The 22,655-nt window shown below is 35.2% G+C and overlaps 1 protein-coding gene across 3 annotated transcripts; it reads left to right on the top strand.

The window, feature by feature from the left end:
• Window positions 1-2,647: 2,647 nt before the first annotated feature.
• On the top strand, window positions 2,648-22,655 carry LOC132065310 (uncharacterized). Of its 3 annotated transcripts, XM_059458638.1 has the most exons (20): window positions 2,648-2,676; window positions 10,939-11,095; window positions 13,424-13,527; window positions 13,680-13,766; window positions 13,901-13,976; window positions 14,069-14,143; window positions 14,252-14,305; window positions 16,248-16,307; window positions 16,424-16,540; window positions 17,105-17,199; window positions 17,313-17,518; window positions 17,783-17,880; window positions 18,365-18,468; window positions 18,605-18,770; window positions 18,966-19,115; window positions 19,779-19,861; window positions 20,497-20,638; window positions 20,837-20,866; window positions 20,989-21,059; window positions 21,453-22,655. In XM_059458638.1, exons 2-20 carry the CDS (start codon window positions 11,057-11,059, stop codon window positions 22,279-22,281), a joined length of 2,586 nt encoding a protein of 861 aa, XP_059314621.1. In that variant the 5' UTR covers window positions 2,648-2,676; window positions 10,939-11,056; the 3' UTR covers window positions 22,282-22,655. The 3 variants fall into 3 exon arrangements, with proteins under 3 accessions (XP_059314621.1, XP_059314622.1, XP_059314620.1); XM_059458639.1 differs by lacking the exon at window positions 2,648-2,676 and having other exon boundaries at window positions 10,843-11,095; window positions 21,456-22,655; XM_059458637.1 differs by lacking the exon at window positions 2,648-2,676 and having other exon boundaries at window positions 10,843-11,095.

The raw sequence follows: 22,655 nt of genomic DNA, 5'->3' as shown, positions 1-22,655 counted from the left end.
ATGAATATTGTTTAATTTTTTAATATAAGTATTTTTTTTTTGGACATTATTAATTTGCACTATATATATATATATATATACTATATTCAAAACACGATTAATATAATATTGTAGCTTTTGTACTCCGTATCTAAAACTTTATTATATTAGTGTTTCTTACGAATACAAAGTCCGTACTTTTTTTTTTAACATTATTTTTTTTTAATATGGGGTTCACTTTTTTTTATATTGTTTTGATTTTGTTAATATGGGGTCCACTTTTTTCCGTGAGTTTGGAGATGGTGGGTTCCACTTTTTTATTTTTATTTTTTTATATTGCTTCGATGTTGTTTAGTATGGGGTCCACCCTTTTATGGGGTGCATTTTTTTTTTTTTTGGACATTATTAGTTTTGCACTATTTTTACGCATATAATATATATACATATACTATGTTCAAAACACGATTAATATAACATTGTAGTTTGTGCTTCCATATCTAAAACTTTATTATATTAGTGTTTGCTACGAATACAAAGTCTGCACTTTTTCTTTTAACATTATATATTTTTTTTAATATGGGGTTTACTTTTTTTTTTTTTTTTGATATTATTTGATTTTGTTAATATGGGGTCCACTTTTATTTTTTCCCATGAGTTTGGAGATGGTGAGTTTCACTTTTTTTTTGCCTCTTTTTTTTTATTTTCATGTTATTTAGTATGGGCCCACCCCCTTTTTTTTTTTTTAGGACAACAGAACTGACCAAGCATGGGTCTAAACCCATGCTTTATATAGTTTCTTTTTTTTTTTTTTTTTTTTTAATTTTTATATTGCTTGGTGTTGTTTAGTATGGGGCTCACCCTTTTAGACATTATTAGTTTGCACTATTTTTATGCATATCATATATATATATACTATGTTCAAAACACGATTAATATAACATTGTAGTTTGTGCTCCGTATCTAAAACTTTATTATATTAGTGTTTGCTAAGAATACAAAGTCTGCACTTTTTTTTTTTTGATATTGTTTGTTTTTTTAATATGGGATTCACTTTTTTTTTTTTATTGCTTGATTTTGTTAATATGGGGTTCACTTTATTTTTTTTCCCGTGAGTTTGGAGATGGCGGGTTTCACTTTTTTTACTTTTTTTTTTTAATATTGGTTGGTGTTTTTTTAATTTTTTAATATTGGTTGGTGTTTAATACCACACATTTTTTTTTTTTTTTTTTTTAATAAACGGACGACGAAGCATGTGGTTCGAGACCATGCTTTATATAGTAGTAAAAATCTATGGTGTCTTAAGATATCTAATATTTTGTTTATCAATTATGATTTATTCATTTGACAAGATTGTAGGTAAATGTTGGTAATTTTCAAAAATTATGAGGTTTTCATATTTATGAGAAAAAGATACAACATAAAAAATTTAAATTATATGTCCAAACAAAATTTTAATTTCATAAATAGCACTTTTTTTTTTTGGTTTTTCACTCGGTGTCCGGTACCCGCATTGAAGCCCGACTAGAACCCGAAGAAGGGAGGCGCAGCCCATCAGCTGCACTACAACAAACATACATTTTAATTAATTGGAGGTTAAACGATTGAGTCACTAAGTAAAATCATAATTTACCAATACCAGAGTAACCAAAACCTATTGTCCCCTATGTCTGAGGCGAATCTAGAATTTTTGGAATATGGATTCACCACTAAGAAAAAGAAGAAAAAAATGTATTAAGTGAGACTTAATTCCTAGACTTTTAGGTAAATAACTCAACCTTCAACCAAGTGCACAATTTAACTGGTTTGTAGCATGTGGTCTAGCAGATAGTATTATGCTAAGTTTAGAAAATATATGCATAAAATATATAGTTTTACGGAGAGACCATGTGTTCACGTGCCCCATTTTTGGCACCTAAAATTGCCCCGGCCTACGTAATTAATTTTAATTAACATTTTACTAAGTAACTTTCTGAGTTTGTACTTTTCCGTCACAATCTCAACAAAAACGTTCGCCTTCATAACTCCTCTTTGCCATTTTTATACAAAAAAAAAAAAAAAGAGTAAAATTCTCTCTCTGTCTATCTCTTTCCCTATATCGATATTTAAGGCTTCTCTTCGTTTTGATCATCAAAAAGACATAGGTTTTGTTTTTTTAAACCCTTATGATATCTAAGTACGCATTTTTAACCTTTAATTACATAAAAGTTTGCATTTTCTATCCGTTTACTAGTAAATTTTCAAAAATATCCATAATTATTAGTCATTTCACCATTTAGTTACACATATATTATCTTAAGTTTGTACTATTACCGCACATTTGAGCTAACGTACTTTTAAGAATAGTTTGAAAATAACATATTCCATGGACGAAAAACATACATTTTAATTAATTGAAGGTTAAAAGTATTTTATACAAGTAAAATCAGAATTTACAGATCACAAGCTATTGTCCCCTACGTAATTAATTTTAATTAACATTTTACTGTGTAACTTTCTTAGTTGTACTTTTCCGTCCCAATCTCAACAAAAACATTATAGCCTTCATAACTCCTCTTTGCCATTTTTATACAAAAATAAAAAATTCTCTCTCTCTCTGTATATATGTATATATATATATATATATATATATATATATATATATATATATATATATATATATATATTTACAGCTTCACTTTGTTTTGATCTTCAAAAAAAGCTAGCTTTTTTTTGTTTTCTCTATTTTCGTTCCCAAAAGCTAGGGTTCAATTTCGGGTTTACGGATCCGTGTGTGCGCGCGTCGTTTTTATCCCGATTTGAATATGTTTTAGAGCTTCGATTTACTTTCCTCTTGTTCTCGGTATGTTTCTATGGGTCCATATATATTGTGCGTACAATTTTAATTGTGTTCAAATTGATATTGAGCTGAAAGAAATTTATCAACTCAATTATTTTGATATTTTAATTGTAAAGTTAGTATATTTACAGTTTTCCTTGTGTTCAAATTTATTGAGTTCAATTATTTCGATACTTTGCTTGTAAAGTTGCATTTCGAAGCATATATTTACCGAGGACATGACCTTAGATAGGAGGTTGTGGAGGACTCAGATTAGGATAGAAGGTAGTAGGTAGTCTCGCTTTTCTTTCGCACTAGTAGGCGTAGTTTTGTTCTACTGTTTATTGTCCTTTGATTCATGCTTTTATGTGTTGGGTCTTGTCTTTCCATGCTATTTTATTATGACTTCTTTGCTCTTGTTATTTCTCATTTTCGCATTGCTTTGATTTGCTTGTCTGTATCTGACTATTTTCCCTTGTTTTCTTTTGAGTAGAGGTCTTTCGGAAACTTTCCCTACTTCCCGAGGTGGGGTAAGGTCTGCGTACACTTAACCCTCCCTAGACTCCACACTGTGGGATTTAACTGAGTATGTTGTTGTTGTTGATCGGAACTGAAATTTTGTAGTTAATAGTTTCCGTGCTTTTAGAAAGAGAAAAAAGTTACCAAAAAGCTGTGACGGAAGGAAAATCACTAGTTGTAGACATGACGCAAAGAGAAACAACAGCGAAGACAAACGGAGGGAAACATTAGAAGTCACATATTATATGATCATCAAAAATCAGCACATTCTCATTTCATTCTATTGACAACTTGAAATGAAGCATCAAAAGTTCAGCAACAAGTCTCCGTACAAAGGAACAACTGTTAGCAAAAAATTATTGCTAAGAGAACTCAATTGCAATTATGCCTTAACTTGCATCTAACTTGCATATGATTATTTAAAGAGATAATGGTCAAAAACACAACCTGATGTATCACTTTTTTGCAAGTTTCGTACCTGAACTATCAGAAACTATTTATCGAAACACACCTCGAAGCTGACTAGACCAAGAGTTTGAAAACAATCGCCAAAAGGCACGTGACAGCTTAATTTTCCCATAAAAGGCAATTGACTCATTAATTTCGAGGTGTGTTTTGATAAATAGTTGGTGATAGTTCAAGTACGAAACGCATACACCTGCTAAGGTGTGCTTTTGACCATTATCTCTTATTTAAATATGATCGGAACTAAAATTTTGTAGTTACATCTTTTGTGCTTTTAGAAAGTGAAGAAAGGGACAAAAATTACCAGAACTGAAATCCCAATTCTAAAGTTCAACATTAAATCGTACAAATGAAACAACTGTTAACACAGAAATATTGCCAAGAGAGCTCATTGACAAAAATGTGATGTAATATTGCTATCGTTTGCAATTACTTACGCCTTAATTTCAACATCTAACTCACATACAGGGACGGAGCTACTCTTGCTTGAGGGGTGTCGGCGACACCCCTTCGCCGGAAAATTACATTGTATAGATAGGTGAATTTTTTTATTTTATTGGTACGTGTATTAGTATTGACACCCCTTAACACAAGTTGAAGACTTAGCGTAGCGGTTAAAGGGTTACGAAAAGTCCCTAAGTTGCGTGTTCAAACCGAACGTGGTGACGTATCTATATTTTTTAACACCCCTTAATATGAATCCGGGCTCCGCCAACTGCTTACATATATGATTATCTAAACATGATCGGAACTGAACTTTTGTAGTTAATAGTTTTAATACTTTTAGAAAGAGACAAATTAGCAAAAAGCAGTGACGGAAGGAAAATTACCAGTAGTAACCATGACGCAAAGAGAGACAACAGCAGCATAATCAAAAATTAGCACACACTCACTATAGGCCTCTTATTAAAAATTAGCTTAACATCTGAGAGACAAATAAATTACCAGAAAGCTGTGACGGAAGGAAAATCACCGGTAGTTGACATGACGCAAAGAGAGACAACAGCAAATACAAATTGAGCGAAACGTAAGAAGAATCCACCAATAGTGCCAGGCATGCCTTGTACATCTTTCATTCTCACGCGGCACGTTGTTTACTTCTATTTGTAATGGTGACGCGTCAACTGGATGCACTGACGCATTGCTCACACTCATTTCTTAATTTGTCCTCTCTTATAGTATTTCCTGCATAGTTTCCAAATATGTCCGAAATCACGGTCAAAATTGAAAAGTTTTACTCTCAAAATTCGAACAGTGTCGCATAAATTGGGAGAGAGAAAGAGTACCTTTTTTTTTGTCCTCTTCTTCTTGCCTACCAACCAGTAACAACCACTAGTAAAACAACAAGTTCAGTTAATTCACCATTGCTACCAATAAATCATCATCAGAAATTGATTAATTAATTGTGTGATCTATAACTACTTCAATTAAAGAGATCTGGAGTTGGAGAATTCTTCTCCGGTAGGGGATTAGTTTCCGGGGGATTGATGGAATCTAGGTCCGGCAAAGACTGGTCGGAGTAGGGGATAGTTGAAGAGAGGGATGTATGTATGTGGCCTGGAAAGTGATGGACAATTGGGCACAAGTTGCTGGAAGATGGAAATGGGCTGTAATATTCCTCTCCACCATGCTTTTCATTACAGTAACTATTTTCCTTTTTCACTTTACCTTTTTTCTTTTCCGGGACATGTAACGACTCGTCCGGTCGTTATTTAATATTTCGCCAATCCATGCTCAATTTAGGTCTATGATCGTAAATAATAAGCTCTATGGGGTGTTTTGAGGATTAATAGTGGGAAAAATCAATTTCGAATAGAGTTAGAAGTCATAGGCCTAGGGCAGGAAGTGGACCGCTATAGCGGTCAAGGGACCACCGCAGCGGTACCGCTATAGCGAGACCTTGTCTGCTATAGTGGACGAGGAGAGGTAGTAGTCGCGTTTTGGTCACTTAGTTTACTTTTCACTCTCCTTTTTAATAAAAAACTCTCCAAGGCTGCTATTAGGTTTCCACGAGAAGGAAAAACCCTTGACACCAATAAAAGAGACTCTTTCTACTTTCTCCATATCTTTCCCCTCGACTATCATCTCTCATGGATTCGGATGAAGGTTAGGAAGGCGAGCAATTCATAGAGATTCAATTGGCTGTTCGTCAACAAGGTAGGTTATGATTTACTTGAGTTAGACTTTGATTAGTGAATCGTAAATACACTTAGAGTTGACGGGAGATTGCATGATTCGGTCTTCAGACACGGAGTTTGGATGGATATATTCGGAAAACCCAACGAAAATTGTGTGTAAATAGTAACTAGGGTATAATGAGTATTTATTTGAGTGCTACCATTGTTGAGGTTTATGTGTACGGGATGGGAATTGATTATTCATCATGGCTAGAAATAGGGGTATTGTGTTGATTAGAATATGTATTCCTAGGGGTATTCGATTTCCGTCCTTATTTCCAAGTATACTGAAATATTCATGTGATTGTCATACTTGCTAACAAGAGGTTTGTATTGGAGGACTGAAGGAAATCGTGATAGTGCAACACCCATCAAGGCATGATTCATGACTTGTTTTATTCACTTGCATCATTGCATACATGGCATGTGGTTATAAGGAAATATGTGGGGCGGGAAGTCTGAGTATGTGTCAGTTGTGTTATCTGATCTTATGAGAGTTGGGTGGAATATGCGGGTCTTATCATCGGCTCAATCATTGGCGTAATGTAACGGCGAGTAATCTATATGATGTGGATTCGCCCAGGTTTTTTTTCGGAGCGGAGGATTTACGACTCGGGGTTCGATAGGTATCCGGACGCAGTGGTACATGGACACACGTGGATCCTCACAAGTGCATGACCTACCGAGCAATGACATCAATTAGCATGTATGTATAGCGTGGTTGGGCCCTTGCATCGCATTTGCATTACATCTCATATTTCTACGTCATGCATGTGTGTACCGCCAGCCTGTTATATTGCATTGTGCGTCTTTTATGATTTCGTTGAGATTGTGTGAGGTGGTGATTATTATGAAGGTAAGTGTAAAGATAAAGTACTAAGTGGTAAGTTTGTCCCATGGGGGTATCATAACTGGTAAGTGAATTGGGTACAAAGGTTTTAGGGCTAAAAGTTAGGAATTAGATGTTAGTGTAAGTGAGAAGATGAGACTTAAGAGAAGGTGGAATGGGTTTAAATGACAAGTTAGATAACCGGTATATTCCTACAGGGATAAAAGAAGTGAATAGTTGGGAGTAAAAAGGTAAGTTCGTGAGAGTGAAATAACCTCTATTGAGAATCCTGAGGGTCTTGACTTAGCCGCTTATCTTATTAACTTTTTATTGTGTTGCGTGAACTAATCTTAGTCGACCCATGATGTTTACCAGTACGTGTGGTGTACTGATACTACTCTTGCTACACGGTTTTTTGGTGTAGGTATGTTGCAGGTGTAAGTTGAAGTTTCTTCGTGTGGATTTATCAGGCATTCTCCTACAGCCTCGCTCCTCTCACTCTAAGCAGAGGCTGTGTCATTTATTTTATCTTCTTGTACAGTAGGAGCTCTTGTACATGTCTAGACTAGGTCCTGAAGAGTCCTTTTCAGTTTCTTGTGTTTAAAACAGAGTCTGTATGAGCTTTTACTTTAATCTTGTGATTTTTAAGAATTTGTTTATTATAAACTAGTTATATGCTTGGGTTGGTTGGTAAGGGTTCGCCTACTAGGTTAGTAATATGGTAGGTGCTCGCACGACCCGTGAGTTGGGCCGTGACAGGACACAAATGTCCAACCATTTTTTTGGACTTTTAACTCATTTCTTTCTTGTATGTATCATGTTTTCCTTATCAAATTTTATTTAGACACTCAAACTACACTCGTTCCAATTGAACAAATATTTATTCTTGATCTATCAAAAAGAAATACGCTGCATTCCAATTTTCTTTATTTTCAGTCGAGATGTAAAGACTGATTTGTTAACAAGCTTCAAGTAATGATTGAGGTTTATTTGGCGAGATAACATGTTTGTGTACGTCCTCTTCATTCCGTTTCTCACTTAATAAGTTACTCAAGTGTTTACTGTAAATTGGTACAGTTGAATTTGTTTACGTGGTCAAGGATACGTGGATCAAATATGAAGAGATAATGATAAAGTTTGCAGTTCGAATTAATATAAATGAGATGTAGTTTAAATAAAGGGTTAGAATAGCCTAAGCATTGAAGAAGCTTTGAGCTAGATTCTTCAGGCCAATCGCTAGTTGCACTGTTAATTCAGCCGAATAGAAATGAAAGTAAAAAATCAAAGTGAGTATTGAATTTGTGTGCGGTATATCTCTTGTAATTAGTGTCTTTACAATGAAGTGATAGGCCCTATTTATACTTGGGCTAAGGGGTACGCATTCCATGAATTATGCCCCCATCAAAATACGAATTAATGCTACAATAATGACGGACAATAAAGAGGGCAATAACTCTTATTAATGCTCCGTGAAAGGTGCAAGGTTTTCTTGTAACGGTTGACCGTTGGCCACTTCAACCAGTACCATGTAATTTCAACAGACCAACGAGGACCTGAATTTCCAGATTACCTTCGGAGTTCTTGAGTGCTGACTTGGAACGGACTCACGACACGCGTGATCACAGTATTCGTCCAGCTGTATTCTACGAATTTTTCCTAATACAACAAGTTGGTAAATGACGTGACAACGCATGTAAGTAGAGACTGGTATATCTAAATACCACATGAATCTTTTTGTTTTCAACCACAAGTCTATAATGGATTGTGACACATATACTGGAAGCGAATGCATTATTGTGGATTGTGATGCTGAGTTCATCTGAATCTAATAGCACTTTTGAATTGAAACTCATTAATATTATAATATAATAAACAATAGGTTTAAACCTATAATTTTTAAAATATAATGAATTCCATATTAAAAGTCTTAAAAGTCAAACCCATATAACTTGTATCTTGATCTCGCCTCTTAGTATAATAGTATATCCTTAGAAAAGAGGTCTCTCCTTATAAGTTTTCCACTCATTGTATTTAAGAAATAACATATGCTTCGCAGGCCTTAGTCTAAAAAAACTAAGTAGAAATTTGTAGAGTAATAAATCTCTTTAATATGATTGTTATTAAATATGTAATTATTGTTTTTTCTTTAAAAATGATCATTTATTTATCAATTTTAATTTTGTACCGTGAACATCTTTGCTCTCTTCCAAAAATAAAAATAAAGTGCTAGTTTTTGAATCGCAATTCAAACTCGATGTAGATGATACTTGGTACACAGTTGTCACATGCACATACACAATTGTAAGAGAGAAAACAATCATCCAGTTTCAAATGTTGTACCACATCACATTAATTTTATGATTAAAATGCAAATATATCATTAAGTATATATAATTAAATAATAATAATATATGTAAGACGTGTAACTTTTCGAGAAAATGAAAAGGGTCCTTTATGTTTGAGAGTAGGGTCAAATAGCACCTTAAGTATGCACTGACCAATTTTGGTCTTTTAAGTTTGTCAAAAGTTAACACTTTTATTCCCCTCGTAAAATATTTAATAGTTTATGTCTGTTATATTTGACGAGAACATGAAAAAAAAGATTTAATTATAAACATCAAGAAAATCCCATCAAATCCTAAAATATGCAACACAAAAAACTACATTAACACTAAAAATTACTCCCTCCGTTCCATAATAAGTGTCACCATGGCAAAAAATACGCATATTAAAAAATCAATAATGCAATGTGAAGTTTACCAAATCACCCCTATATAATAAAAACTAAATTACTTTTTCCTCTCGAGGCATGCACAAGTAGTAAACCTTTTGATATTGGGAATCCAACAATACCAAATTACTATGCGATTTTTCCAATCATCTTTTAAATATTACTTTAACTTGTCAATTTTTGTCTGAGGGTAGAATTGAAAAAAAAACTAGCCAATTTAAGTCTTGATTTTCTAGTGTGACACTTATTATGGGACAGTTTGTTTGGGCAAAGGTGACACTTATTATGGGACAGAGGGAGTAGTAGAAATGACACCTCAAAAAGCTGCACCATATTTTAGAAATAAATCAAAAATAACCAAAACCAAAAAATTATGCCTCTAAATGTGAGTTCCTGCTAATTTCCACTTTTTTCACAGGTCACGTCAAACGTAACTGATAGAGTTTAGTAAATATATCACAGAGACTCAAAATGTTAACTTTGGGAAACTTTATAGGACCAAGACTATTTAATGCATACTTAAGGGACTATTTTGAACCTACCTGCAATCATAGAAGATCATTTTTATCATTTTCTCAAAAAAAAAAAAAAATTCCTCCGTCACTTGCTAGGAAACTTTTCATCTTAATTACGTAACTAATCTTTAATTATTTTTTAATCAAGTTACTTATTGATTTGACGTGAATTCTAATAAATCTGAATTTAATAGTTTTGTACTTTTCCGTCCCAATCTCAACAAAAACACTAGTTCTGTACTTCATACCTCCTCTGTCATTTTTATAGAAAAAAATATTCTCCCTCTATCTATATTTACGGTGTCTTAAGATATGCTGATATTTTGTTTATCAATTATGATTTATTCATTTGATAAGATTGTATGAAAATGTTAATAATTTTCACAAATGGTGAGATTTTCATATTTATGAGAAAAAGTTACAACATAAAAATCTAAATTATATATCTAAACAAAATTTTAATTTTAAATCATGATTTGAAATCATGTTCAAAACGGCCTCTAACCTTATAACATACTTAAAAAATAGTTCATATATAGCACTTTTTTTTTTTAGTTTCATCCGTATTCGTATTGTATTTATAACCCGCACTGACACAATTAAGTGAAAAAGTTACCGACCACATCAAACATACATTTTAATTAATTGAAGGTTAAACGATTGAACCCCTAAGTAAAATCATAATTTACCACTGCCAGAGTAACCAAAACCTATTGTCCCCTACGTAATTTTAATTTTATTAACATTTTACTAAAAGTAACTTTCTGAGTTGTACTATTCCGTCCCCAATCTCAACAAAAACATTAGCCTTCATAACTCTTCTTTGCCATTTTTATACAAAAAAAATCTCTCTCTATCTATCTCTTTCTCTATATCGATATTTACGGCTTTCACTTTGTTTTGATCTTAAAAAAAAAGCTAGGGTTTACAAAAGCTAGGGTTCTCAATCTCGAATCTCTCAGATTCATTCAATTTTTAGGGTTTACAGATCTGTTACGGCGCGCCGTCGTTTTATCTGATTCGAATATGTTTTGGAAGCTTCCAGTACTTTCCTCTTGTTCACCGGTATGTTTCTATGGATCCATATATACTGTGCAGTACAATTTTAATTGTGTTCAAATTGATATTGAGCTGAAAAGAAATTTAGCGACTCAATTATTTTGATATTTTGATTGTAAAGTTGCGTTTCCAAGCATGTTTACAGTTTTCCTTGATTGAGCTCAATTATTTCGATATGTTGCTTGTAAAGTTACGTTTCGAAGCATATTTACGATTTTCCTTGTGTTCAAATTGATTGAGCTCAATTATTTCGATATTTTTGCTTGTAAAGTTACGTTTCGAAGCATATATTTACGATTTTCCTTGTGTTCAAATTGATTGAGCTGAAAGAAATTTATCGACTCATATTTAGCTTGTTAAGTTGCGTTTCGAAGCATATTTACAATTAATTCTGATCTTCTGTGATATTTTGTTTGTGAAGTTGCGTTTCGAAGCATATTTACATTTTTCCTTGTCTTCGAATTGATTGAGCTCTATTATTTCAATATTTTGCTTGTAAAGTTACGTTTCGAAGCATATATTTTTCCTTGTGTTCTTCTGAAAGAAATTTATGAGGTTGTGAAGTTGCTCTATTATTTCAATATTTTGCTTGTAAATTTACATTTTTCCTTGTCTTCGAATTGAGCTATTATTTCAATATATATTTTACCATTTTCGTTGTGTTCAAATTGATTGAGCCGAAAGAAATTTATCGACTCATATTTAGCTTGTAAAATTGCGTTTCGAAGCATATTTACAATTAATTCTGATATTGAGTTGGCGGAGCAGTGTTAGATTATGTATGTGTTTCTATTGGTGCTTCAACTATGTGAAACTATATATTTCTAGTGGTTTTGATGCTATCTATTTAATTTTCCTTGTGTTCAAATTGATTAAGCTGAAAGAAATTTATCGACTCAATTATAAAAGAAATTTATCGACTCAATTATTTTGATATTTTGCTTGAAAAGTTGCGTTTCCAAGCATATTTACAATTGTCCTTTGTGTTCAAATTGATTCAGCTGAAAGAAATTTATCGACTCAATTATTTTGATGTTTTGCTTGTAAAGTTGCGTTTCGTATCATATTTTGATCTCTGTGAAATCGCGACTCAATTATTTTGATTTTCTTTGATATTTTGCTTGTAAAGTTGCTTAGAAGCATATTTTGATGTTCTGTTAGACTGAATTGACTGAGCAATGTACTTGTTGTGCTTCAACAATGATTCATCTATGTCTACTGTGCAGTAAAAATTTCCTTTGTTTTCACATTGATATTGAGCTGAAAGAAATTTATCGACTACTCAATTATTTTGATCTTCTGTGATATTTTGCTTGTGAAGTTGCTTTTCGAAGCATATTTACAATTTTCCTTTGTGTTCAAATTGATTGAGCTCAATTATTTTGTTTTTCTATGATATTTTGCTTGTAAAGTTGCGTTCGAAGCATATTTTGATCTTCTGTTATATTTTGCTTGTAAAGTTGTGTTTCGAAGCATATTTTGATCTTCTGGGATATTGAACTGGCCGAGCAGTGTCCTTCTTGTTTGATTTGTAGATTATGAACGTGATTTTGTTGGTGCTTCAACTATGTGAAACTATATTATTTTCCTCTGTTTTCAAATTGATTGCGCGGAAAGAAATCTATTGACTCATTTTTTTTGATCTTCTGTGATATTACTTCTGTGATATTGAATTGGCAGAGCAGTGTACTTGTTGTTTTCAGACTATTTTTATAGATCGTGAACGTGTTTTTATTGGTGTTTCAACTATGTATTTCTAGTGGTTTTGCTGCTAGCGCTGGTTGTAGCTTAACTCTGTTTAGCTCATAGTAATTGTTTTGAGCTAAATTCATTGATTTTATTATTTGTCCTCCTTCTAATAAAAATTGAATTCAAAAGTGAGTAGAATCGTCATATATGTTTTAAGGAATTTGGTTAAAGTACTTTGAGACTATTCTGTAATTTCATATTAATTGAGTTCACGATGATAACTCTTGAATCTAACAAATACATAAGTTCATTTGAAAAGGAATGGACTTAGTAAAATGAATATCTGTGCAATTCATAACGGTTTTTAAGTTGGAGTATTTTCCGGATTGCCGATCCTTCATTGCAGCTGTAATATCCATCTGATTGCAGGAGCATTTGATAATGTGATTTTATAGTACTTTATGCACATTTTTTTCTTGCATAACCTGGTGCTACATTAGTCATATTGCGATATTGACTACGTCTAGCTTGCGTAATAAATCTGTTACCTCAATACAGTATGTGTTTATCTGCTTTCCTGTTGACTTTCTTTCCATCCTGGTGAATGTTGTTATTTATGATTTTTTTCTTTCCTTGGAATTTTAGGTTGAAGCAGTACTAGACAAGGAAAATTTCACTTTGGAAGAGCTTCTTGATGAAGAAGAAATAATCCAAGAGTGCAAAGCTTTGAACAGTCGTCTCATAAATTTGTAAAATTTCTCCCAGTTTTAACTTATATAGATGCTTTTAATTTAACACGCGCCCGGAGAGAATGTAGTTCCTGACTATTTTTTTTTTTTTTTTTTAGTTAAGCTTAAACTTTCAGATTCACTGAGACATGGTTATCATTTTCTGTTTTCAGTTTGAGAGAGAGAACGCAGGTTGAGCAGTTGCTGCGTTACATTGTTGAAGAGCCTTCTGAGGATGCTGATAGCAGACGAACATTTAAGTAAGTTTCTGCAGTACTTGACCTTGCTTTAACAGTTATGTCTGTATTTCTATTTGCAAGTGTCTGCAGTTTTCTTAAATTTATTCATTTAACAACAATTTATTTCTTGCTTCTAATGTTGTTTCACAATCTAGGTTCCCTTTCATTGCCTGTGAGATTTTTACCTGTGAAATTGATGTCATCCTTAGGACTTTAGTGGATCATGAAGAGGTACTCTATTCACAAGATGCAGTAAAGATATTTTAAGTTAAAATGAAGGTCTTTCGCTCTGACGTTTCAATCGTTCATCTGTCTTGCTGCAGCTAATGAATTTGCTCTTTTCCTTTCTGGAACCAAGTCGTCCTCATAGCGCCTTGCTGGCTGGGTATTTTAGTAAGGTAAAAATTTGATTCATCCGCAAGCTTTGTGGACAAACTACTCGTTGTTGAAACGTTTCTTTTTTGGTCTAAAAGAAGTTGCTTTATGTAGTTCTTGCTGAATTGTAGGTGGTGATATGCCTTATGGTGCGGAAGACTGCTATACTTATGAATTATGTTCAGGTTTGCCTATAAGTTTTTGGCTTTTCCTGCTTCATGTAGTTAAAGCTGTGACGTTTTGGTTTCCCATCAAGAAATATATATTTTATTACTTGTCTCTAGAAGATTATTAATTAAGACACAATAAATCTCATAAACACCAAGTCGGTGTAAAAAAGAATATGTATACTATAACTGAACTTGAGTCATCTATCAGGTTTGACGAACTAATAGCAAGTTTCTCTCTACGCCACAAATACAAGTGCAATAAGAGGATCTCTTGATGCAAGCTGCATGATTCTCAGTATGATGAAATAGTCTTCTACTCCTTTCATTTTATATGCTCCAAAAGGGACATGATTTTGCCATCATACTGCTTCTTTACCTTGCCAATCCTATGTAATCTCTAACACATGGTTGCATCCTCCGCCGTCCTCAGCAACACCCACAAAGATATTGAACAATAAGAGCTGGAGGGTTAGCAGTTGCGAAGCCAACCTATAAACCAAAATGATTATTAGTATCTTCTGTAGATTCTTTGCACATGCAACACCAACTCACAAAAATCTTGTTCTATTCCTTAAATTGTTCGGGTAGCATCCTATGCTGCACAACAGAGAGGAAGGCTAATTATTTTGGAGAATCGATGTTCCAGAACTTTTCCCTTGACTTCCCGTTTCTGGCAATTCCAAATAATAAGATTTTGCCTCCCCCCTCCATATCTTCTCATCTCCCTTGTCATTCCGATTGGGTAGATATATTATTTTATTAAATACTTAATCCCTTCCAAATCTCGAATAGTCTTCCTAAAATATATACCTTACGTTGACTTTGACCCTATTAGGGTCTTGTCTCACTTCTAAATAATAAGATTATGACTTCCTTGCTTTCTGAAGAGAACACTTTGCTTTTGTCGGTTATTCTTCTTGTATTATTTCCTTAGCTTACCAATTAATCTATAGAAGAGCCTTAGGATCTCAGAAACTCCGGTAGGCCTTTTCTCTTATGCATCATCAATTAAAAAAAAAGGGCAGCCCGGTGCACTAAGCTCCGCTATGCGCGGGGTCCGGGGAAGGGCCGGACCACAAGGGTCTATTGTACGTGGCCGCCTTGCATTTCTACAAGAGGTCGTTTCCACGGCTCGAACCGTGACCTCGGTCACATGGCAGCAACTTACTAGTTACGCCAAGGCTCCCCTTCTTATGCATCATCAGTGTTTTCTCAAAATTTGATTAGGTCTTAGGGTTTTAATTAATGTGCGTCACTGTGCTTCTGGCTTCTTTTATGGCGACTGTGGCCAGCTTTCACTATATATGAAGTTATGATCTTTATGTTTTCCTTCCACTTCTACTTCTACTTCTAATAGTTTTTTGTTTTTTCATGTTGGTTTGACCTTGCTCCCTTTCCATCTTGAGCTTAAGCGGTCGCTTCATTTTCCAAATTTTAAAATCATTCTATGTTCTAGAAGCCTACATTGTCTAATACCAAAGTCGCTTAACTTATCTTGCATTCGTTGAGAGCTTGTGCTTGGCTCTTCTTGGAATTTACTTTTTTAGAAGGTTGGATTAAGATACACTGGGAAGGAATAGTAATTGCAGGGTCCGGAATCTGCATTATGTTCTTTTAAGGAGTTAACTGGATCTGCCATTTCAAAAAAAGAAAGGAGTTAAATGAATCTGTTGGAGAAGTTGAATTTGATGTGTATTCTTGCAAATCTTCTTAGACTCGGTGAGTGGGTGATGAAGCTAGGAGAATCATGATCTCATCCCATGGTTAAACTAGTTTTTAACTATTGCATAGAGCTCGCTTATGTGAGGGGGCGGGGGGGTTATTCTTAGGAACCATAATTTAGGTTATTTCATTGAGCAAACTCTATGTGGAAGATGATTTAATGCAAATTTGTGTGCCTTTGCATCCTGTAAATGGTTGTTGAAATGCATTTTCTTACTGATTTTTCTTGTTACAGGCCCATCATGATGTTTTCCAACAGATGGTGGATTTGATTGGTATCACATCCATAATGGAGGTTAGTTAGCTTCGTTTTTTCTTCTACTATCTGACACAACCATTAATAAGTCACATTGTGATATGGTTGATCTAGTGGAGGCAACTCTTTTTCTCTAATAAGTTCTTTCTTTGAAGGTTTTGGTGCGACTTGTAGGAGCTGATGATCATATGTACCCCACTACTACGGATGTGATGCAATGGTTGACTGAGAGCAATCTATTAGAAATGATAGTGGACAAATTGAGCCCCTCTGTAAGTGAAAAACTCTACCTGATATTATATTAATGGTGGTTGGATGTATACACATGCGGAAATTTAGCATTTTAGCATTGGATGTGCCTTCTAGAGTATTATATGATTGCGTTGCTTCGCCTATTGGTTGGTATCTATTCTTGTGTTTCTTGTTATCATTATACCTTTGCAATGCCTTTACTGATCATCCTTCCAAAAATGCTTTGCTGGTTTCAATGTCAAATTGGTATTTATTTAGTGGTGTGCGGAGTCTAATGAGTTTCTGGTGTTAGTAGCAGGCTAGCAGCAGGAGCTTGGATGTTTTCCCTTAGCTGATAAGAATTACCTATTACCAGACAACTAGACTATAACGAATCCTATCCAATTATAGATGCATGTCCTCTTTCTCCACCTTAATTGATTTCACTGGAAATTCTGTTTTCATTTCCCTTTTTAATTATTATTTTTCTGAATAGTTAATATATTTCTGAGTTTTGTGTTTTGAAGCACTAGTGTGACTTGGTCTTTTACTGAATGACGGCCTCACGCTCAAAACTCTTGTGATGTACTGCTTTCTTTTTTCAGAGTTCTCCTGAAGTTCATGCTAATGCAGCAGAATCACTATGTGCAATAACCAGAAACACGCCGTCCCCTCTTGCCACCAAATTATCCAGCCCAAGGTTTGTTGGAACTTGGTTGATATTGCTCTTGGAAGTTGGTCTCTGTCTTGGGATATCTTTTCTGTAGATAGTGACTTTAATTCATTAAGCACCACAACTTTCTCTGCTTGCAGTTTTGTTGCCAGGATATTTGGTCATGCCCTCGAAGACTCACACTCGAAGTCTTCCCTTGTCCATTCATTGTCTGTCTGCATCTCTATACTGGATCCAAAAAGATCAATTCCATCATCTATGATGTATTCTTTCCGGAACCAGCAGGCTTATGAGTCTCCCGTGCATGTCAATGCTGACACTATCGATGCAATGCTTCCTAAACTTAGTAAGTTTTCTGATTGTGAAAGTTTTGACACTTTTGAATTTGAATACTTAACTGCAGAAAAGGTCAATGTCAAGTTCTCTACCAGTGACCAGTTCATAGGGAAGTGTCAAAATGAAAAATCTATACAAAGTGATTCCTCCTGCCACCCAGCAAAAACAAGAAGAAAATGACAAGCAGAATGCATGCTACTTGTACCTGTGAATTTTCTTTATTTGGAGCTCATCTTGAAAATTTTAATAACGTTTTACATCACTTATGGCACAGGCGGTTTGCTTGAGCTGTTGAATGTGTCATCTGATGAGAAGGTTCTGCCCACAACATATGGAGAACTCAGGCCGCCTCTTGGAAAGCATCGCTTAAAGGTTTGTCTTGGTTATATTCCTGGAAGAACGAACTGGCCCTTGTTAATCCTTTCCTATTTGACTGGTGTTCCCTCAGGAGGATATGCGAAGTGAGAACTTCACTATTATGATGTTTCATATTTGTTGTAGAGATCAAATGGTTTTATGGCTCTGTTGCAAAGGAGTTATAAGTCTTGTTTATGTTTATCAGGCTCTATTATTTGGGATCTGCGAAGTGAGAACTTCACTATTATGATGTTTCATATTTGTTGTCAAGAGATCAAATGGTTTTATGGCTCTGTCGCAAAGGAGTTATAAATCTTGTGTATGTTCTGATGGAAATTTGGGATATATTTATCAGGCTCTATTATTTGAGATGGTAGCTTTGAATGAGTATATCCAGTTCTTGAGTGCTTGCAGAATGGGTGTCTGTGGTCTATTGTGTTGAAAATCTTGTCCAAATCTTTTAATTATTCCATCTTAAAGTATTTTGTTTTCCTTGTAGATCGTGGAATTCATTTCTGTGCTACTGAAGACTGGCAATGAAGTTGCAGAGAAAGAATTGATCAGCTCTGGGACAATTGAGAGGGTCCTGAATCTCTTTTTTGAGTAAGATATTGTGTCAATGTTCCTGGATTATTGGCCTAATAAGTAGTTGGGGGTGAATGGTCATAGATCTTATTATTGAATTTTTTAAAACCAATTTCTGTTCGACATTTTTACGATTTGCTTAATTTCTGTATAGGTACCCCTATAACAATGCATTACATCATCATGTGGAGAGTATAATATACTCATGCTTAGAAAGTAAGAACACTACAATCGTTGACCATCTTTTTGAGGAGTGCAATTTGATTGGCAAAATTATTCAAACCGATAAACAGCCTACAGTTTCTGGTGATGGAAATCAGGTTGATCTTTGTGAAGCAACGAAATTCTTTTTTTGAGGTTTTTGATTTTGCACACTATCCCCCTTCAGTTTTGAATAAAAATTCACCCGAGTTTTCTCCCCCTGTCAAGGATAAGTCTGTTTAATTTGAAGTACGCAGTCCCATTGCTGGTAATGACTTGTGCAAGTATTTAATGGTGTTTTTTAACTGATGCAGCCCACCTTACCGGCTACTGGAAAACAAGCACCCCGAGTAGGTAACATAGGGCATATAACTAGGATTTCTAACAAACTCATTCAGTTGGGGAACAATGACAACCTCATTCAGTTGGGGAGCAATGACAACCTCATTCGCGCTCATCTTGAGGTTTGTCAGATATAACTCTGTTGCTTGATACACTTCGCAGAACCTAGATTATGGGTCTTTCTCTAATGAGGAGTAATTATTACTGAAGCTTTAATGATAAAATTTACTGTGTTTTCCTTGAAGACAATTTCTATTTTGAAACTTCATGGTGGCACGGGAAGAGAATTTCAACACACAGTTATTTGCCTGTCCACACTCCAGAAATTCTTATAAAGTTTTTGTGCGCTGAAGCTTGGTTTGTTTTTGACAATATTTGAGTGTACATTGATATTTATTCAGCTGTGCATGACAAAAGAATGTTTTGAATTTGAAAGATCTCTCAGTTACTCTTCCTTTTCACAACTCAATAATCACCGCCCTTGTGCGGGCAGTGTTTATTTTGAGGTGCCTGTTGGTATTGATATTGCTTTAGTTCACGGGTTCCCTGCTAACGTTTTGTTGAAATTGGTATTGTCTCTTAATACCGCCCTACCTTTCAAGGTGGGGGTTAGGTCTGCGTACACTCTACCCTCCCCAGACCCCACATGGTGGGATTATACTGGGCTTGTTGTTGTTGTTGTTGGTATTGTCTCTTAATAATGATGTAACTGTTCTTTACCTTATCAAAAAAATAATGATGATGTTTCTGTTCTAACTGGTTTTGCCACTCATCTTGTACTCCAGAAAAATATGGAATGGAGTGATTGGCATACTACTGACTTGCAGGACCGTAATACATTAGAAAACGTCTACCGCTGGGCTTGTGGGTAAGGTTTTATCATATTGGTTGTCTGCATTATACTTCGACATAGATCTGAAGTTGGATAATTATTGTATTGAAGCTATTGCTTGGAACCATTCCTGGACTATATTTTTATGTGTTAACAGTGCCCCGGTACAGTAATGCAAAATCGAAAACTAAATAGAGAGTATGCAGAAAGGGAAGTTTGGAGTATCTGATATGTCAAGCAAGTCATTCAGTATGTTGTTGGTGTCCTAACAAGCTGCATTCTCCGGCCATTGTACCGTCTCTGTCACTGTTTTGATTTCACATATGAGGAAGTGAAAAATGGGGAAAAGAGGAAATCGGGGTGGGTGGGGTAAGCCAGGAATTGACTGAAAGACTTGCTTTTTTTGTGATCTAGTAGTCCTGGACGTCTTGCTATTATAGATGAAACAAATTTTGGGGGTAACTCTCCAATGAAATTGTCATGAGAGGCTTGCAGAATTCATTGGGATAAACTTGGATTTTAAAAACTGTTAAAGATGGGTGGAGGTCTATTTGTAAAGTTCTTTTGGTGGCAAATTTACTTTTTTAAGTTCCTTGGCTATTCCTTTTCTATTCTAATGCTATTCTACGAAATAACTAGTTTATGCTAATGTCCTTTATTTGTATGGCCAGCCGACCAACTGCATTGCACGACAGAATGAGGGAGAGCGACGAGGAAGATGTTCATGACAGAGATTATGATGTAGCAGCTTTAGCGAATAATCTGAGTCAAGCATTTCGCTACACCATATATGATAATGATGATGCTGAAGAGGTAAATTTTTATTTTGTTTTGGGAGGTGAAAGTTGGGACAGTGTGGGGTTCCTCATGCAAAAAGGAAAAAGGAGGAATGTGTAAACTCATTAGCATTTTTGTACTGGAACCCCCCACTCAACCTTTGGTATTTTTTTTGGGGGGGGGGGGGGGGACTTTCAATGTCAGTTTGCTCACGGTCTCTGTTGCATTTTCCAGGGGCATGGAGCTCTTGAACGAGATGATGAGGTCAATACTTTCATATCCCTGATTATCTCGTCTTCCTTGTGGATATATTATCAAAATTATTGCATTTGCTATTTGTTATCATTTGCCATAGTGTTCCTCAGTGTTATGTTCATGCCCTGTAGGATGTTTATTTTGATGACGAGTCTGCTGAAGTTGTGATATCATCCCTGAGGTTGGCAGATGATCAGGGGAGGTGAGTTCAAGTTCCCATGTTTTTTCTTTGTCAAGGAATAACTTGAGTAAATTTGCTTCTAGAAAAGAAAGTGGAAAAAGAAAAAGAATACAGATGACGAAAGAATTTTATGTACTTCTTTCCAATTATTTGACTCTGGTAAACGTGTGCTCTTCACTTTGGGTCTTCAGTGTCTTAAAAAGATCGTCATGAAAACAATGGTCTACTAACTGGAACTCTTAATACCTCTAAGGTCAGGACAACGAACTTACATCTCTTCCAGGCGGATGTAAAAAAATCTAATAGTTTATACAAGATTCAGTTTTGTAATATCTTTCAGTTTTATCTGTTGGGACTTACCACTGTTTGTATAATGGCTACCTTTTCCTTTTTTCCCGTTCTCCACTTCTGCAGCAGTTTGTTCACAAATTCAAACTGGTTTGCGTTCCAAGATGATAGAATTGGTGATGCCTCTATGAGCACCTCACCTGCTGATGCTATGGAGGATATTAACCTCAATGGAACGTCAAATGGTAGCAAAAGCAATAGTGATGATGAAGTGGTAGTTGGAGAGGAGGATGAATTGGCTGAGAGCAAAAATTCTAATGCAACTTCCAGCTCTAGTTCAAATGCCTTTAGTGGGCTCAGTGTAACCAATTCTGGTAACAGTGGAGACCAAAATCAACAGAATGAGAAAGCAGGCGCCACAATTGACATGATTCCTGTACAGTTCGAGACGTCAGAGAATGATGACCCCTTTGGAGACACGTCTATGCCCGAATGGGTAGCATGGGGGGATGCCCCAAATTTTCAAGTTGGTGGATCCACTGTGAACCCCTTTGAAGACCATAATAACTCTACTGACCATCTTGCCAACTCAGTGGAGATCGTAACTCCACCACTTAGTTCCACTACTAGTTGTAGTGGAGAATCTATTCCAAATGGTGTCTCATCTCCTGATTCTAGCAAAAGTTCGGGGTCTGATTCTAGTCAGAAAGCAACTACCGTTCCTTCTTTGTTTGAAGAGGATGTTGAATTTGTTGGCGTGGAATTGGAGGGTACTGAGAAGGCGATGGAACATGCTCTTAAAGAAGGGATTGTTGGCGAAGCCGCTCCATTGAAGAGGAGCATTGTTTCCAAGGTACCGGAAAAGGAGAGCACAGATGATGGTGGGGCAGGAGTAAAAGAGTACAACGATGCAAATTATTGGAGAGTCGACCAAGAAGTTGCAGTGTCGGAATAACTGTGTGGAGGTCTATTGATTGGTTGTTTCAACGTGTAACATGGAGCTCTAATAGCCAGGATCCCCGACTATTGATTGGTGAGTTTATGCAGCAGATGTGTACAGTGTACTATGGTTACAATTGGGATCAAACAATAGGCTAATATTAAGGTTTGTCACCAATTAATTATTGTTCTTATTAATGTTTATTATTCAGGTTATGTTTTCGTTGTAAAAAAATTTTGGTTTCTTCTCGTCTTGACTTTGTCATCTTTCTGTAGTTATATGGATTCTGAAGTAATCTTCGTTCTCCATCCCGTTAAGAGCAGGCTTAAAGGCTGCCTTGTTGAGACAATGTAAACTCTATATTCTTTACCTTGATATTCATGTGTTGC

Source organism: Lycium ferocissimum, chromosome 7, assembly GCF_029784015.1.
Source record: "Lycium ferocissimum isolate CSIRO_LF1 chromosome 7, AGI_CSIRO_Lferr_CH_V1, whole genome shotgun sequence".
Taxonomy (NCBI): Eukaryota; Viridiplantae; Streptophyta; class Magnoliopsida; order Solanales; family Solanaceae; genus Lycium; species Lycium ferocissimum.
This window is presented reverse-complemented; position numbering and strand designations above follow the sequence as displayed.

Coding starts and splice junctions, on each gene's coding strand:
- LOC132065310 (XM_059458638.1), top strand. CDS start 11,057: ATGTTTTGGAAGCTTCCAGTACTTTCCTCTTGTTCACCG. Junction 13,528..13,679: donor AACAGTCGTCTCATAAATTT/GTAAAATTTCTC, acceptor TTCTGTTTTCAG/TTTGAGAGAGAGAACGCAGG. Junction 20,639..20,836: donor ATAATGATGATGCTGAAGAG/GTAAATTTTTAT, acceptor TGCATTTTCCAG/GGGCATGGAGCTCTTGAACG.